The sequence below is a fragment of the Cololabis saira genome, chromosome 21, assembly GCF_033807715.1.
Source record: "Cololabis saira isolate AMF1-May2022 chromosome 21, fColSai1.1, whole genome shotgun sequence".
Classification (NCBI taxonomy): domain Eukaryota; kingdom Metazoa; phylum Chordata; class Actinopteri; order Beloniformes; family Belonidae; genus Cololabis; species Cololabis saira.
In genome coordinates this window covers 29,249,618-29,267,055 of record NC_084607.1, presented here as the reverse complement: position 1 = coordinate 29,267,055, position 17,438 = coordinate 29,249,618, and the positions used below count along the sequence as shown (strand labels likewise).

The window sequence follows — 17,438 nt, the reverse complement described above, 5'->3', positions numbered from 1 at the left end:
AGCTGTAAGACAGACATGGTTAATTATTCACAGAAATGCAGGGATAAATGAAGTGTATGCATATTTGTACAGATTATATTTACTTTAACAGTGTGAAATGTCAAAGAGCTGTTCTTTATCATTCATTTTTAATGATGTGGTCTCTCTTGATGATGGAAACTTCATTCTGAAAGCACGATTACTCTTCATATTTACATATTTCAGCCAGTTCTGCTAAGATCTGATGCTTATCACATGTACCCAAGATGGATTTTCACAACGTCCAGTGAACAAAAGCACAAAACACTATAATCCACCATGAACATTAAAACCAAACACACATTTATCTCAGGGCTTCTGAGCTCCATCAGGTCAGTAATACGTGATAAAGCAGAGTATTGTGACTTCATCCTTTTGATATTAACACCTGTTTCCAATATTCAAAGGAAGAAAAAAAAGCCTTGGACAAATGTAAATGTTGTATTTCTATTCAAACGATGTATTTAGAACACAATGACTGCATACAAACACAGTTGGTAATAAACAGCATGTGAGAGGTAAGTCTTTCCTGAAACAAACAAAAAATAAACCTTAGGTACTTGGAATTATTTCCTGACCCTCTGGCCGCAGCTGTCATATATCCAACACATTCCAGTCTGCTTACGGTTACAAACAAAGCCCCTGTCAGCGCTGAAGAATAAGATGATCTCAGCACCTGCACACCGAGCCCATCTGATATAGTAAAACAGTGCACAGGCTTTTCTAGCAAATGTCTATATAAAGTAAAGAAAAGAATAACTAGGGAACTGAAACGGTGATTGACATGTGTGAAGGTGTTTTCTCAGAGAAGTGAGAAGTGCACAGGCCTGTGATGGGAGGGAGCAACGCATGCTGTCCACATATGGAGTAAGATAACTTCCAAAAAGATGTGTCCATGTTATAACTATTCGTATTCGTAATGATAAACATTTGTATGTAAATAAAAAAGTTGTACCCAAAATTCTGCTGTCACACACATGAGTCTGATAAATTATTAGGGTTAGGATTGTTTTTATGTGAGTATGAATCTAAAAGCTGTGAGTGCAAAGTCTTGTGAATACAACTCTAATTTCTACGACTACGAGTCTTCACTGTGAACACAAATTCAAGTCTATGGGTACGAAGTCGAAAAACTGTTGAAATCATAGACATATATACGTAGACATCGCATCGAGTGTTCTTGCCCGCTGCTGCGATACGTCAACGCCGCCTCCATATTGGATGTGGCAAGACTGCGCTGTAAACTAATACAAGTAAATGGACTTATTTTCATAAAGTGCCTTTCTACAAAGAAAATGTACCTTCTACGTCTCATTTATTCATTCACACACGCACTGATTTGGGAAACAGTTAGGCACCAAATATATTATATTTAATTTTCTCAGATGGCAAAAATAAGAACTTTATTGATCCCACATAGGAGTAATTCATGTTATATTAGAGAATAAGGTAGTGCCGAAAAACAATATATAGCCTATGTATTCACAAGACTTTGCACTCACAGCTTTTAGATTCATACTCACATAAAAACAATCCTAACCCTAATAATTTATCAGACTCATGTGTGTGACAGCAGAATTTTGGGTAAAACTTTTTTATTTACATACAAATGTTTATAATTACGAATACGAATAGTTATAACATGGACACATCTTTTTGGAAGTTATCTTACTCCATATCCACAAACTACACACACACTAATAGAAGTTCCTACACCTTTGAACTTCTATTAGATTCTCAATCGCCTCAGTCTTTGCTCATTATACATCTATCTCCCCATCATACCTTCTTGGACTTTTTCATTTGACCAATTTTATATTCTGTAATAGCCAATACTTCAACTGTCAGCCTGACTGACAATTGTTCTTTTCATCCGCTGCCCCCATGATTTATTCCCTCTGGAGAGTGGAAGTGAGTAAATATGAGTTCAACTCCTTCACTCCGCAGAAGTGAAAATTAGGTTTGTAAAAAGTCTCCTTTCATCGGGTGTACACTAAGCAGAGTGATGTTGCTCTTTAAAGGGCCTCACATCTCACATATTTCTCAGGGTTAAACGAGCAAACTTGTAGTTTTAGCTGTTCAGTGGTTGTATGCATCATCCTGCTATTGGGAACTGTTTTGGGCGTGTAGATTTTGTAGGTGTGTTATTTGTGAAAACTTTTGATTGTAAAGGCTTTTGAGGGGAACTGTTCTATAAAACTTTTTAATGTGACATGAGCTTTTAGAGCACACAAGTGTGTGATCCATCTGGTTTGTGGCATCACCTCTTGGCAGCTGATGCTTCCTATATCTCCACAGCAACTCACTCCAGGTCATATTTACCCAGGATGCCACGCTGGCTCGGCCTAGGTGGGCCAGTCAAACTGTACGTGCTCTTCCCGTCTAGCAGCTTGTTACTGCCTCAGTAAATCTTTACCCTTTTTTGTTTCCCTCTTCCTCTCAGTTGCTCTAATTTCCCCCCTTTTCCCACCTCATCCATAGTGCAAAGCCAGATTACTCCCCCGAGGGTTTGTTGGCTTCTTTTGTAAGTTATGGGGCATTTTAACGATCGCACCATGACTTTTAGTTGCTATTTTCCTCCACAACACCTCCCTACAGATTATTTATTTTATGAAATGGGTATAAAACAAAAATCGTTCCAAATCCAAAATTCGGCACTGACATATCATACTTAACTGAGTTGTGAAATGCTTCACTTCCCATCGAGCCCCATGTCTCATGGACGTACAATAGCTGTACACATGAATTAATCTAACTTCAGGCCCCTGTGACACAAAATGGGCCTGTTTGGCACAGTGGGATTCCTTTTCTGCTCATAATTTATCCCCCATGAGGATTAAACAAACCCTCATTCTTCAAATTCCAGAGCATCCCCCTCCTCTGCCTCTCCACAAAAGCCCCAATCATTACCATAGCCCCCTCTTATCAACCTGATTTAACCTTGGTCAGCCGTAGCAGACTTTTACTTTGCCAGTATGTTGTAGTTCTTTATTTATAAACATATTTGCCTATACCTCCTTGGTTCAAACAAGTATGGCATTGCTTAACAAAAAGGTAAATTGACTATATTCTTAAAACTATGCAACACCGCTGCAGATGGAAACATTAAACAAGCAAAAGCATTTAGTTGGAAGTGGTTTAAATTATATATGATTTGTTGGTAATGTGTTATGGCTTTTGATTTGTTGATAAATGCTGGGACTGAAATTTTTGGACGGCCTGGGTCATAGCCACTTGTGTGGAACAAATATTCTTATTTAAGCTCCAGGCTGAAAAGGTTTGAGGGTTCCCAACCACAGGCACCAAAAACATCCCCCCACATCTCCAGCTGTAACTGGACCCTAGTGTGCAAAACTTTCGTAATGCAAGGACCATAATTACATCCATTTATTGTCAATGATCCTCAGCAACATGGCTGCAGTCCAACTTCGATGTACTTCTAATTGCTGCAAACTGCAAACTTAGCTTTGTGGATGCAAATGAGCCTCCTTTGACCCACAGCCATATTCACTGATTTACATTTATCTTAAACCTGTGATCACATTAGCAAAACAAAACCAAAAACGTAACTATGTGGATGATAAAGAGAAAAGAGAAATCTTGTATTCTGCGCAGGAATATACATCTTAAAAATACATATGAAATTGAAGCTGCCTTTACTTTTACTTTCAGCCTTTTGGGATCTTTGAAACTGGATTTAACACATTTTTTCCACACTGAGGTTCAAACTCACAATTTGCTTCATGGAAGAAGTCTTAAAAGGCAACAGCGCTCAGTAAAAATTCAGGCGTCATGGTAACCACTTCACAGACGTGAGAAATCCTGAGCGATAGCCAGTGGGCCGCCCTCTTATGAACTGTTATATATATAGTTAGGGCTACCCACACCTCTGCACAAACACCCACGTTCATACAAACACAACTCTGCAGCCACAGCAGAATATGATGGCTGTATTAGTGCAACGGTGATACAACAATGGTGCCCTGATTACCCATAAAGAGCTGGAGCAGAGGCAGACCAGACCCCAGAGCTACTTAAACCCAGAGGAACAAAGCTGTGAGTGTGTGTTTGTGCATATGTGTGAGCGCGGCCGAGCTCATTCACATTCCCAGACAGTGGAAGTAGTGATCTGGGCAGTGTCGAGGGTCTGTGGATACCTGCCTTGTATAAATGTCAACCTAAAGTCTCTGACTGAGATAAGATTCAGGTTAAGGGGTAATACATAACATCCTCCTGCAGTAGTTTTGAGAACTTGAACAAACTTGGATGATATATCACCTTCATTATTGCAGTGACGTACTGATTAAAAGCAGTCTACAGTGTTCAACAATCATCCATCTTTGAAACCTCTGTTGTTTTACTCACTAAAGCTAATGCATCAAATGAACAGACCTTACATGTAGCTGTAAGACAGAAAAGAAACAGACTTGCTAAATGTCTCTGTCAACAGTTCAATCGCTCATGGATCCAGATACTTCTGTCATTTCTCTACAATAAGTCAACTTTTCCTCTTGACCTCTGAAGGTTTATGATGCAAGATTATAAAGTGTTAAAATGTTTTTTCTTCCATATCAACATTATCACTGCAAGTATGCACAGATATAGCCCCGAGTCCCACCGGGAGTGGGATGGTTTTGCTCCGTCCTCATTTCAAAGGCAGAGTGCTTTCTTTGACGAATTAGTGACATTATGAGTTTACCTGAAGGCTGCAAGATCGCATGAGACTCACATAGTGAGTAGCTTGGTTTAAAGAGATATAGCTGGACAGGTCATGTCTTTTCAGGAATTACATATGTAAAAAGGATGAGTGGTGTTAAATTAAATGTGCTTTTCAGCTTTTCGACTTACACAGACGGCTACAAGGAATCCTTCCCACCCACAGCTATAAACCTCCAGAAAGAAATACTGAAAACTACTGAAATAATTGTTTTGTTGATGAAAAAATATGTCTCTATTTTTGTGAGGGGGGATATATATTGTTTTTCGGGCACTACCTTGTTCTCTATAGCTGACATGAATTACTCCTATGTGGGATCAATAAAGTTCTTATTTTTGCCGTCTGAGAAAATTAAATATATTATATTTGGTGCCTAACTGTTTCCCAAGTATATTAGTGCGTGCGTGAATGAATGAATAAATGAGATGTAAAACGTACATTTCTTTGTAGAAAGGTGCTTTATGAAAATAAGTCAATTTACTTGTATTACTTTGCAGCCCAGTCTTGCCACATCCAATATGGCGGTGACGTCAGTAAGTGATGCAATGTGCTGATTGGCTATCCAGAAACGCTTTGAAACCCGTGCTAAAGATCGCTGATTGGCTCTTAGTTTTGGCACGTCAAAACACTGCCATAACTCGTAGTTGTAAAAAAAGTTTGTAGCTTTGTAAAAAGTTTGTAGCTTTTGTAAAAAGGTTTGTAGCTTTGTATCTACAAGTACAAATACTTTTTGCAAGTGCAATCCCTTTGGGGATTAAAAAAATAATTTTGAATTCTCCTTGTACATTGTGTGAAAACAGTTCAGAGGGGTTTAGAGCTTTGAAAAAGCCTCCTCAGGTTAATGCAATGTCAATGTATAAGTCAGACCCTGTTCATGTTGTTTTATTTTGAAAGTACACTGGATTCACGATGTCACACTCGTGCATGACTTCCTGCCAGCTCGCTCCACTGTGGGTAAATCAACACGGCTTAGCCACAGCCCAACAGCAACATAGATCTCTAATTGGTTTTCTGGGATACTTCAGAACTGATCCGTGAGCCACAGTGGCTGGTGCAGTTCAGCTGCTGCTGGGGCTGGTGCGACCCGGGGGTTACAGCTAATCAGCACATTTCACTGACACAATATGCAGTCCCAAAACATTGGAAATCGGCTTTGCCCTCCTTCTGAACACAACTTTTAGAGGATTAGAGATTATTTAATAATTTCAAATTAAACATGGACATGAGAGTAAATGTCTTTGTCGCCTACAACGTCACGACATTAACATAAAGATGAATATGGACTTTGTTCTTTGCAGGATGGGTGAAAGCCGTGTCAGCAACATTTCTAAAATAGAGATTACACTTGAAAAAGGACTTTTACTTTTAATCTGGACAAACCACACAATATATACCAGGAAACTGTTAATTTTCAGAAGACTAGAAACATTTATAATATCATTTGAGGGAAAAAAGCTAACTGCAGCATGTAAAGATGTGCTGGCTCACCCAGGAGGTACAACATTGTACATGTGTTCACTTACTGTGTGTTCATAAGCAACTACTGAGTGACTAAATAGCTCAGCTGCATTCACTGTAACACTGTCCAAACACCTGTCAAATGGGCATTCACATGCAAAGGAACAGACGGGCAGGAAGCCCCACAGAGACGCCTGACTCTCTGCAGGAACCAGTTTGTGCACAAGTGTGGTTGCATGTGTGCAGGCTAGGTGTTTGGTGGCATTTATGTGAAACATAATATGTTTTCAGCAGGCTATTGGTACTAAAAACAAAGGTGATATTAAAGAGAGAGAGTAACCCCTTTGCCAATTAGGAGAGAAATGTCTGAAGTAGCTGCAGTGTATGCTGGGACTGGGGTGATGGATCACTTTCACATCATCAGCTAAGGAACAAATGGCTGGTGGCTGCAACAAATCCCACCGACAGCCAAGTGAATACTTCCCAAGAGAGCACGGGGAAGGGTGTGGTGGGAAGGGATCCGATAGCAGAATCAAGAGGGAAAGAGGAGATAAGAGGCGTAAAACAGGTATGAGTGGGGAATTTAAGCCCTGATGCAAAGAGAAAAGCCCAGGTTGAAAAAGCAATTTTCCAGCAAGATATTGTCAAGTCCGACTGCTGACATGCTTTACCGTTAGGGATGTTCCAGGGATTCTGATTCAGCTGCGAGGCAGTGATAACAGTTGGCAGCTGAGATCACACACATAAATAGATGTCATGGTGGGGCATGGAATGTCTCCACCCCATCGGAAATGACAGCAAAGCTTGAGGGACCACCTGGGAGAGTGTGTGTGTGTGTGTGTGTGTGTGTGTGTGTGTGTGTGTGTGTGTGTGTGTGTGTGTGTGTGTGTGTGTGTGTGTGTGTGTGTGTGTGTGTGTGTGTGTGTGTGTGTGTGTGTGTGTGTGTGTGTGTGTGTGTGTGTGTGTGTGTGTGTGTGTGTGTGTATTTGTAGGGATAGATCTCTTACACAGAGGCAGGAAAAAAGCTTTTATTGTCATTTACACCCTCAGCTTCCTCTTTTTTCACCTCTTTTGGTGTGCCTTTCTTCACTTTTCCCTTTCTTTTCTCCTTAGAACCATATAAATCAGGGAAATATCTTTTTTTTGGGCCTTGCTTTTTTTAAAGCATCTTTTTTTCAAGTATGTTTGTTTTAACTGGAAAGGCTGACTGTAAAAAGGAAACACAGGAAGAGAGAGGAGTATTATGTAAAATTGCTAAAAATGAACTCCCAGGATCCGATCTTTCATCCATCCATCCATTTTCCACCCGTTTTATCCTTTGCAGGGTCACGGGGTCGATCTATCAAATACAGACTCAAACTTTTGAGCATAAAAAAGGGAAATCAGAGAAAATAGCAGCTTGTAGCTGTGGGTACCAACTTTATGTGATATATTGGTAGCAAAGAAAAATCAGTACTATTACTGATGATTTACCATCTACGCTTTCGTGAACATGTCACAGCAAGCAGAATCAATTAGACTTTTACATAAGAAATGCAGATTCTATTACCCTGCAAAAACAGTGTAATGTCATAGCAAGAGGGAAGAAAAACTAATTTGGTACAAATGGAAATGTGATGCTGGGTCTGAACTTTCTCTTGAAAAAGCAGCACAATTTAAGAGTTAATCAAAAGAATAAGGAAAAGATTTATTGCACACATGGCAGAAAGAGACTTTGGCATGTTGAGTTCATTCATTTCTGTCGCCTTGAGTTTGACTTGTAAGCCTGAGCCGTACTCTGTCTAGAGCACATTCACGTATGTTTTTGGAGTCGCTCCCCGCTCAAGTCCCACAAAGCACATTTTTCACATGCTTCTCATGCAGGGGTGAAATGAGAAAAGTCTGGGAGGAAAAAAGAGGGGATACAAGACAGAGGGAGCAACAGAGGGAGTAAGAGAGCGGAGCGAGAACCACATGGGGTGCTAGGCTGGTGAGGTGCAGATCCTTGCTGTTATTAAAGCACGCTTTGAAATCTAGTGATTCTATTTTCCTGCTTTAACTTGTTGCAGCAAAGCAAAGAGACAAGATACCTGTGTTGATAATGGATTGGAAATTGATTAAAGATAAATGACATAAATGAACATCCTCACAACTTCTTGTCATTATTCATGCGAAACAAACGCAGACTACAAACAAACGTGTTCATGTGCTAAAAACAAAGAAATGAGAGACAGTCTCTATTACTTTGGGTTTGGGTGATGAACACACTGATCACCATCCTAAATATTAAGAAATCTAGGAGGACCAATGAAATAAGTTGAGTCTCCATGCATCAGCCACACTTCTTTACAATTCAAGTATACATGATACACTAGGATATTGATATAAGAGACTCACTGGACTCTTTTGGCCAAATTCTGTATTCATGTTTCAGCGATTATTCTGAAAACAATAAAAGACCCAAATCTGTCACTCTTAATTCAAAGTTCCCCAGTGCTGCATCATGGATAACTCCCCCATTGCTGCTGTTTTGCTTCAACGCCACTCCGCTTGCTTGCCATTGTCAGAAAATATGACCTGTCCAAGGTAACATATGGGGATACAATACGCATTATAAAGTGCCTCCTCTAGCCTATTGTTTTTTTCTTAAACTCAATGCAGACATTGGATATCTTGTACAGCACATTGTAAAATAGGTTTGTTTGTATTAATAAAATATAGGTGCTGAAAATGTGCCGGAAGGGTGAAATTAGCCGTGTGCTGCTGGGCGTTGCCTCCACCCCGATGAAAGGGGGAGAGAGCTGTAGCGGGAGATATGACAGAAGGTATTTGGCAGCGTAATTGACTACAGATGTCGGTTTTCGGGTGACTTGTTTGGTCTATAGTTGTTCTTTGTGAGCCATAGACCTGCTGTAATCCAGCAGGACAAGGCGATTTCCCTCTGTAAATCGGTGTGAGTGTTATTGCGGCACCTCTAACATCAGGGTGCTAAGCTCTGAAGCCCCACAGGAATTCCAGGCACACAAGGGCAGCAGGGACTAGTCAGAGGAGGTAAATGTGTCACAGTGATGCTATGCTATTCACTAAATACCATATGTTGTACACATTATCTAGTTTATATGACTAATACAAGTCAAACTGAAGCCAGAAGCACCAACAAGTAAAGGTGAACGTAGTCTAGGAATGGGTGATATTTTACCGTTCACGATAAACAAAAAAATTCCCCACGGTAAGAATTTGTCATCTCGCTGTAAAAATGATACATTTCCGTTGATGACGTTTTTGTGGAGGGAGGGAGGAAGGAAGGAAGGAAGGAAGGAAGGAAGGAAGGAAGGAAGGAAGGAAGGAAGGAAGGAAGGAAGGAAGGAAGGAAGGAAAGATATGAGCCTGAAAGAAAGAAAGGAAGGAAGGAAGGAAGGAAGGAAGGAAGGAAGGAAGGAAGGAAGGAAGGAAGGAAGGAAGGAAGGAAGGAAGGAAGGAAGGAAGGAAGGAAAGAAAGAAAGAAAGAAAGAAAGAAAGAAAGAAAGAAAGAAAGAAAGAAAGAAAGAAAGAAAGAAAGAAAGAAAGAAAGAAAGAAAGAAAGAAAGAAAGAAAGAAAGATAAATTCCCGTTGATGAGGTTTTTGTGTAACAAACATGGCGGATCTGAGTCATTCCAGTTTTGCAGTACAGGTGGACTCATTTAATCGGTTTTCATCAATTCAATTTAATTGGTGTAGTTTAGTAACATTTAGTATTCTTTTAGAGCAGTGATTTGGGGGCTCCAAAGACTGAATGTGGTGATAGATGAATAGTTACAAAGGTGGAGTTGAATTGGTATTTTTTTTATCATCATTTTTATCGTTATCGGGATAAATGCTAGAAATTATTGTGATACATTTTTTAGTTCATACCGCCCATCTTAACAATTTATGAAGCCAATAACTGCCTCCAAAATAAAGCAAGGATATGCAATACAGAGTTTTGTTTATATAGTCATTTAATGATCCTTAAACAAACAGATTAATCAGTGGATCATCACTGACAAAACGGATGAGGGAGTCACTCAGCTTGCTGTTTTCCTTCCTGACCTTCAGTGAGAGGACTGATAGCATCACCAAGGTAAATCTCTGATGTGCTGAGGCTTTTGGCATCCCTGCTATGTGTTTCCCATGACAACACCATCCAAGAATAAGAGCAATGCATGACAATGACTGCACATTAACTCATGTCCTCACAGTCTCTATGTGTTATGCCTCAGATATGCATCTAATCCCATAGATCACACTCTGATCTGTGATGCTGAAAAGTGTTCCAATGATGACTGACGACACAAATATGGATACAGACACCCAGGAGGTCCACAAACATAACTTACTGACTGCACCATGAGCTAACTGGATAATTGTAGGCCTTCACCTTTGAAATCCTGGAGTTTGTGAAGCCCCGTTATCTATATTAAGTATTTCTATGAACCTGTCACAAATGGCTCAATGAGTGACTCATGAAAGCTATCCTGATCAACTTCCTGACCATTTTAGGTAAGAAAATACCTGTGACAGGGACCCTAACCATAAACCAGAACTGGTGTATGATCCAAAAAGAGAAATATGATTTATTTCCCTCCATGAACTCTACAACTGCCAGTTGTTAAAGATGAATCTGTTCATGTGTCTTTCTTGGAGACAGACTGAATGTGCAGTACACTCATAAAAGCCTGCTGTTTGGACACACTTCCCATTTGTCTGAACCATACCCTGAATGTACAGGCTCTGACATTACAGGAAAAAGTCCCACACACGAGCACCCTCACACCTGTCATGTCACTCAGATCCTGGGTGCGCCCTTCACCAGCCCTGCTCTCCAGCCCTCACTGCCCCAACAAGCGGCCTCATTTCCCTAGGAAGTGTTCTGTAGCTGCAGCCCACTGTGTCTGCAACCGTGCACACAGACACACACACACACACACAGAAACACACACACACAGTCCCAGCCCCCTTCAGACTGCACAAAGCCCCCATTGTAAGACACAATACTGTCCGTCCCCTCTGCCTTTCCTCTGCACCCTCTACTCTTTCCCCCCAAAACTCTTTCCCTTCTGCACCCTCTTATTCCTGCTGATGTCAGTAGGGTCTTGCTTTTAACTCTAACTCTTTTCTTTTTATGTGTAAGACCTTTGCTCGGCCTTTTACAATGCTCTTACCCCTTCTCTGACTCATCACTTGTCTCCTATATTCACTTTTTGTGCTGGATAGATATTTCATATCTAGGAGTTTTTCTGTAGCTTGTGTTGCAAGACAGAAACAAATTAAAGAATTAAACTCTTTTTGCAGAACCATTGGAAAACTTTTGGGATTGATTTTAAACATTCATTGTGTGTGGAATATATATATATATATATATATATATATATATATATATATATATATATATATATATATATATATATATATATATATATATATATATATATATAAACATATATAAAAAAATATAAAAAATATATATAAATGATTTTATATACATAAACCCTACCTATAAAATGACGAGGAGGGGAACATTCCCACACACTTGTCAATTTGTGTTTTCTGAACAAAGACTAAGAAAAAGAAACACAAACTACTGCAGAGCTTCCAGTAGCACTGTGGTTTCTTTTTATGTGAAGTGAAAGGTGACCAAAATGTCTTCTTAGAATTGGTGTCGTTCAAACCAGAACATTCTGGTTGAGAGAAAGAACCAAAATGAGGACAAAGACATGAGCTCAAAAGTAAAGGAGAGGAAACTGTGGAAATGAGAGAGGCCAGTAGCTCTACTCACTCAGAGAAGAAAGAAAGCAATTACAAAACAGTAGGACATCCCAAATAGTTTGCAATAGATGCGAAGTGTTCAAGGATACAATCTGAACAAGACCGAGACCATATCAAGCTGAGTCAATGAAACTGAAACAATCCCTAATTTAAAAGTACCTCCCTGTCCTTAGCTAGGATACAGTCACTCACCAAGTGACACTTCTATTCAAGACCCATGGGGAAGGTTATTTTGGTCTGGCACACAGATACACACATAGGTATCCATAGTGATGGATCCTGACTAACAGCAGTCCGGCGGAGGGTAACAGGCTGCTTAGACAACTATGACAACCTGACAATTACTCAGCTTGTTGAATTTAGCACAGTGTGGTATGGAAAGCGGGAACAGTGGTGACCTCATTCCACTGGCTGCTTTAACCTGCCTGTTGTGAGGGGTCCGAAAGAATGAGAGGGGGAAAGGGGGTCAGAGACGGGAATGGTGGCACAAAAGAGACGCCCCAAATACCAAGAACAAAATCTTCCACAGTGATAATAGGTACACCGGGGGTATTTGTTCTTTGTGTATCTGCGGTTTCATCTGAAGTTGCATTTGCAGTGAAGAATATTGTGTATCTTCATTTTGGGGCAAATGTTCAATAAAAAAACAGCATATTTTAAATCATTTCTTTGCCTTTTGTCAATTCACAAAATAATCGTAATCGTAATCGAAAATCGGATTTAGAAAGAAAAAAATCGAGATTTTATTTTTGGGCAAAATCGAACAGCCCTAATTTGTATTATACATTTGAATATATCTAGTTTACATATGAATTATGTATTAATTGTCTCCAGATTTAGTAATTGTGAATATTAAATATAATATTCAGATAAAGAAATATTATTTTGAATGCAAGTTCATTTTGAAACCATGCATTGTGCAAACTTAATGAAATTGATATTGACCTACTTTTAATAAAACACCAAGATTTCCTTATTTGAATATTATATTAAGCATTGAGAATAACCATTTTAGTCCATAGTAGCCAGTTATAAAAAATATTATAAAAAAAAAAATAAATAAAAAAAAAAGTTTTTTTTTTTTCAACAAACACCCCCTTTTTGAAATATGACCAGGGGCCACATAAAAGCTCCTGGCGGGCCGCATGTGGCCCGCGGGCCGCCAATTGAATATCCCTGATCTAGAGCATAAGGTGAATAAACCAGAGGGAATAATGTCCCTTTAGACATCTTAAAGCTGTTGAAAAACCTGAGGAACGTGCTTCATTCTGCTCAGTTAAGCGCAACAGGTCCCAGCTTTACGCAGAAATGGCCAGAGACAAATAATGATAGGAATCCCACGGATTCAGACAGATACACAAACCCTGGAACAGACAGCGAGTCCCACCAAGGCCCAACTTTAATGCTTAGGGGGAAAACTTATCTTGATTTAACTAAGCAAATATGTGAGAGCATCCCATTGAGTATTACTAGAGTCATTAATGTGTCACAAAGTTACTTAACCCTACATGATGCAGTGAGTAGCTTATAATTCCTTAAACAACCATGTCTGAACAAACATTGTGTGGTTCTGGAAAAGATATTACTCTGTTTCAGAAGGGCCGGATAATTGACCCTGGAAGAACGGAGGTGATCCATCATCTTCCTTGAGAACATATGGCTGGGAAAAAAAAATCTTGAATGATCATTATCAGAGATCACTTAAATGTCTGGGAATATCTGATCATAGAAAATAAACAACTGAACTTGAAGCGATGTTAAATAGTCCACATTATTTCAATACAACAATATTCTGACATTATAAAGAGAGCTGAAGAAACTGCGACTTAACAGATGTTTAGCCTTAAGGAAACTATTCATCATTGACCCTATAGTTAAAAAAGGCCCTCAATTTGTATAGCATGAGTGGTAGGTGACGTGATGCACCATTATCCTGCTGTCTACTGTGCAGGGCTGTGGTGGTAGGATAATGAGCTGGAGTTCATGTCTAGGTTCAACAACGTTATCTCCCCCAATAAAATGATGACAGCATAATCTTCATACATGTATCCAGAGCCAGACTCCAACACTTTAATGCCCTTGAGAGCCTTTAGGGTGGACTGGAGGAGTTTTTTCTTACTTTTGCCAGACAGTGCATATATTGCTACAAATAAAACAAACTGTTTTCTAAACATTCCAATCACACACATGCAAACGAGCATTCAGGAGAAACAAAAGGAAGAACCCAAAGCTGCGGCTTTAGTGACAGTGATGGCACACAGCAGACAGGCTAAAGCTGTCTAAACACTGATACACTCAAATAAAGGTTCTGCTTAACACAGCGGTTCTTCTACATCAGAGATTCAAAACAATCTGCAGCCAGTATCACAAGTGGGTCAAAGTCCTGTGTCTTGTGGATCTATATTTTTTTTTAATCATGCTCACATGTTGGCATTTTTTTGAATTCAAGGTTCAGATTAGTGTGGGCTTCAATGAAAGTCCACCAAAATTAACTGCACGACTCTCCTCTAATATGCATGCTATAAGACATCGTTGTCCAGTCAGGTCCTTGAGAGTCTCTAATAAATGCTCTGCATGCTTCAGATGTTTCCCTGCTTGAACACACCTGATTCAAATAGATCACCATCAGCTTGTTATCAAGGTCTGCGTAATAGTCAGTTTATGATCTATTCATCGCAGGATGCTCCACATACAGCATGTTACAGCTATCCTCCATCGTTTTCTCTCTTTACTGGTATAATGTGCTAATTTACTGCAGAAACAAATGTAAAATAGGAACACGTGTCCTTAAGGCTTCACGGATAAACAAATCCGACATGAAAAAACGTATATAAATATAAAAGATAACTCTGAGAGGGAAATGAATGTATACCTCTTAAATACGGTAGGTATACATTGCTACCATCAATAAAAACTAGACTTCTGTCTTAAACTGAACTTGTTTGCTTGGAAAAATAAAAAGCTGAAAGGGTTTAGGAAACAAATCAGTTGAAATCAGCATGGTTTGGAAAAATAACTGCACACAGTAGAGCCAAACAATTATCTAACTACACCACTGGCCAACTTTTGCAGCCGATGATTTTCCTTGTTTCCCTTCTGCTGGTCCAGATTATTATGAATGTAAATTCATATGTGCAGAACCTCCTGCAGGAGTCGGGCCTGCACCTGCTCCACCGTGTGTCTCTCCTGCTCTTTGCCACACCTACCAGATTACCTAATTGGTCCAGCCCCACCCCTTCATGCCAATCAAGCTACAGCAGTCCTTAGTAATATTGAAAACAAGTTCAGAATTAGTGTCAGTGAACACTTCAATTCCACATTAACCTATAATGCAGAGGTAACGTTTGTGACAAGCAAGCTCATAAACCATTACCATGTGCTTAGTTTCCTCGTAATTAACCACATGGCACTGGTGCTACTGCAGGGAGATCTGCCAGATAGTTAATCTGCTACTTGACCTCCTTAATGACAGCTGATTTCTCAGACTTAGTGAGACACGGTACATCCTCTCTGACCTCAAGACCGTTCACACACTTTACACACTCCCTTCACACACTAATCTCCTGTGTCATGCTGTCAAACCTCATGCTGCATGCAAGTCAGCTAAACCCATGCCGAACTGAAGTAAACATTCAGTTCAGCTTCTGCTTCACGTTAATGGCAGATATATTTTAATGGAAGCAAGAGCATGTTACCATCTAAAATGTTGGAATTCTGTGCAAAATGTAAATACAAAACAGAATGCAATGACTTGGAAATCTCATAAACTCATATTTCAATAAGAAAATGACACGGAAAATGTAGAAAATGTTTAAAGTGAGACATGTTTTATCAGCTATTTTAATATTAGCTACATTATTGGTCAATTTTCCTCCACTAATCCTTAGAAAATTGCATGTAAAAATTACAAAATAATTACAGAATACCGGTACCATTCTTCAGCTTAAAAATGCAAGGGATGGGAATATGCCATGTACAACAGGGCTGAAAATCAGTTTTGGATGCGTGTGATCCTTAGGCCTTCAGACAGTAATGGATCACACAAAGACATTATTCTGGGCTGGAAATCAAGGCAGTGGCTCAGTAATAGATTAGGAATTACCAGAGAACAGAGTTTGCGGTGTCACTTACATATGCAAATTAAAGCACAGAGGAAGACATAAGTGATCCGGAAACTGTAGTGTCTACTCTGAACTAAGCTCAATTAAAATTGACTGAGATTAAGTGAAAGAAACTGTCCAGTGGTCGGACAAATAGAAATGTAAAATTCTTCTTGGGAACAGTGACTGCCACATTCTCCGGACTCAAGAAAGTGACAACATCTGCATATATGGAATGGAAATATCAATGTTAAAAGGTACAAGTTTAAATGCTATATATTCTCCCACCTGAACAATGCTGTTTGCATCTTCTATTTTAGCAAGACAACGTTAAACCACATACTGTAACTTTTACATAATTTCCCAATGTTTTTGGAACCAGAGTTATAAATAATCCCAAACAAAGATGACTCGTTACTTTTAGATGTTAGACTTGAACATAACCTCAGTGTTGAATCCCGTGATATTTTGCTGCACTTGTCAAAACCAAGAATGATAATAAAGCACTTTATAAAGGTATGTTAATGTCTTAATTTTACCTTGAAGCATGCAGCGGTATGCTGCCTCAGAGATGGCATAAATGTGTGGAGGCATCTCATGCCTCTTCTTCCCTCTGTACATCTCAATGATGTTCTCTGAATAGATGGGCAGATTCTTGTAGGGATTGATGACCACACAGAAAAGGCCAGAGTATGTCTGCAATTTTACAAGATAAAAAAAACAAACAAAAATATGGTAAATGAACATGAGTAAGTAGCAATGGAAGGTTAAGAAATAGAAAACATTGTTAATCCAGTTCTGTTTGCAACAGTGAAGGATATATCAACAGAATATATTCAACACAAGTGTCTTTTAGATGTTAAAGCACTCATGCACCATCCTTGTAAATAACTGTAGGAGTTTAACGACCCTTATGATTGCACACTTTTTATTATCTTACTTTTTATGATCTAACAACAGCCATGAAACACTGTGAGAGATTGAGAATAGGGACTAAATGCAAAAAATATCAAATATTTTTTCTTGAAGTCTCAATGAAATGTCTGTATCATGCTTTGGTAAAACAAATAAAATAAAAACAAAACAAAAAAACAACAGCTATTTTCTCAACCACATCTGCCCACCTCACTGAATTAGACATTTTCAGATTTTTTTGTATCTTTTTTGTCATGATATGGTCTCTTTATGTGTACAAGCAACAAATAACGTGCTTATAAAAAATGGTTTATTTACTATCTAACTTGTAGAATATGTGGGAATGAAAGTGTGTGGTAGAAAGGTTTCTCTACTGGACTGCAGACTGAAACAAAACAACGCAGCTAGTTTTGAGAGGGTCAAGGGCTCATTCTTCTCATCATACAGGCTTGTATATTGTCCCTGT

The 17,438-nt window shown here is 39.2% G+C and overlaps 1 protein-coding gene across 2 annotated transcripts in view; it reads right to left on the bottom strand.

Annotated features, from left to right (window-relative positions):
* Nucleotides 1–17,438, bottom strand: part of LOC133421757 (myosin-10) — an 80,460-nt gene that overhangs the window by 54,252 nt on the left and 8,770 nt on the right. For both annotated transcript variants that reach the window (XM_061711513.1, XM_061711512.1), the window contains exon 3: nucleotides 16,597–16,753. In XM_061711513.1, coding sequence (XP_061567497.1) covers nucleotides 16,597–16,753 — 157 coding nt within the window. The remainder of the gene's footprint in view (nucleotides 1–16,596; nucleotides 16,754–17,438) is intronic.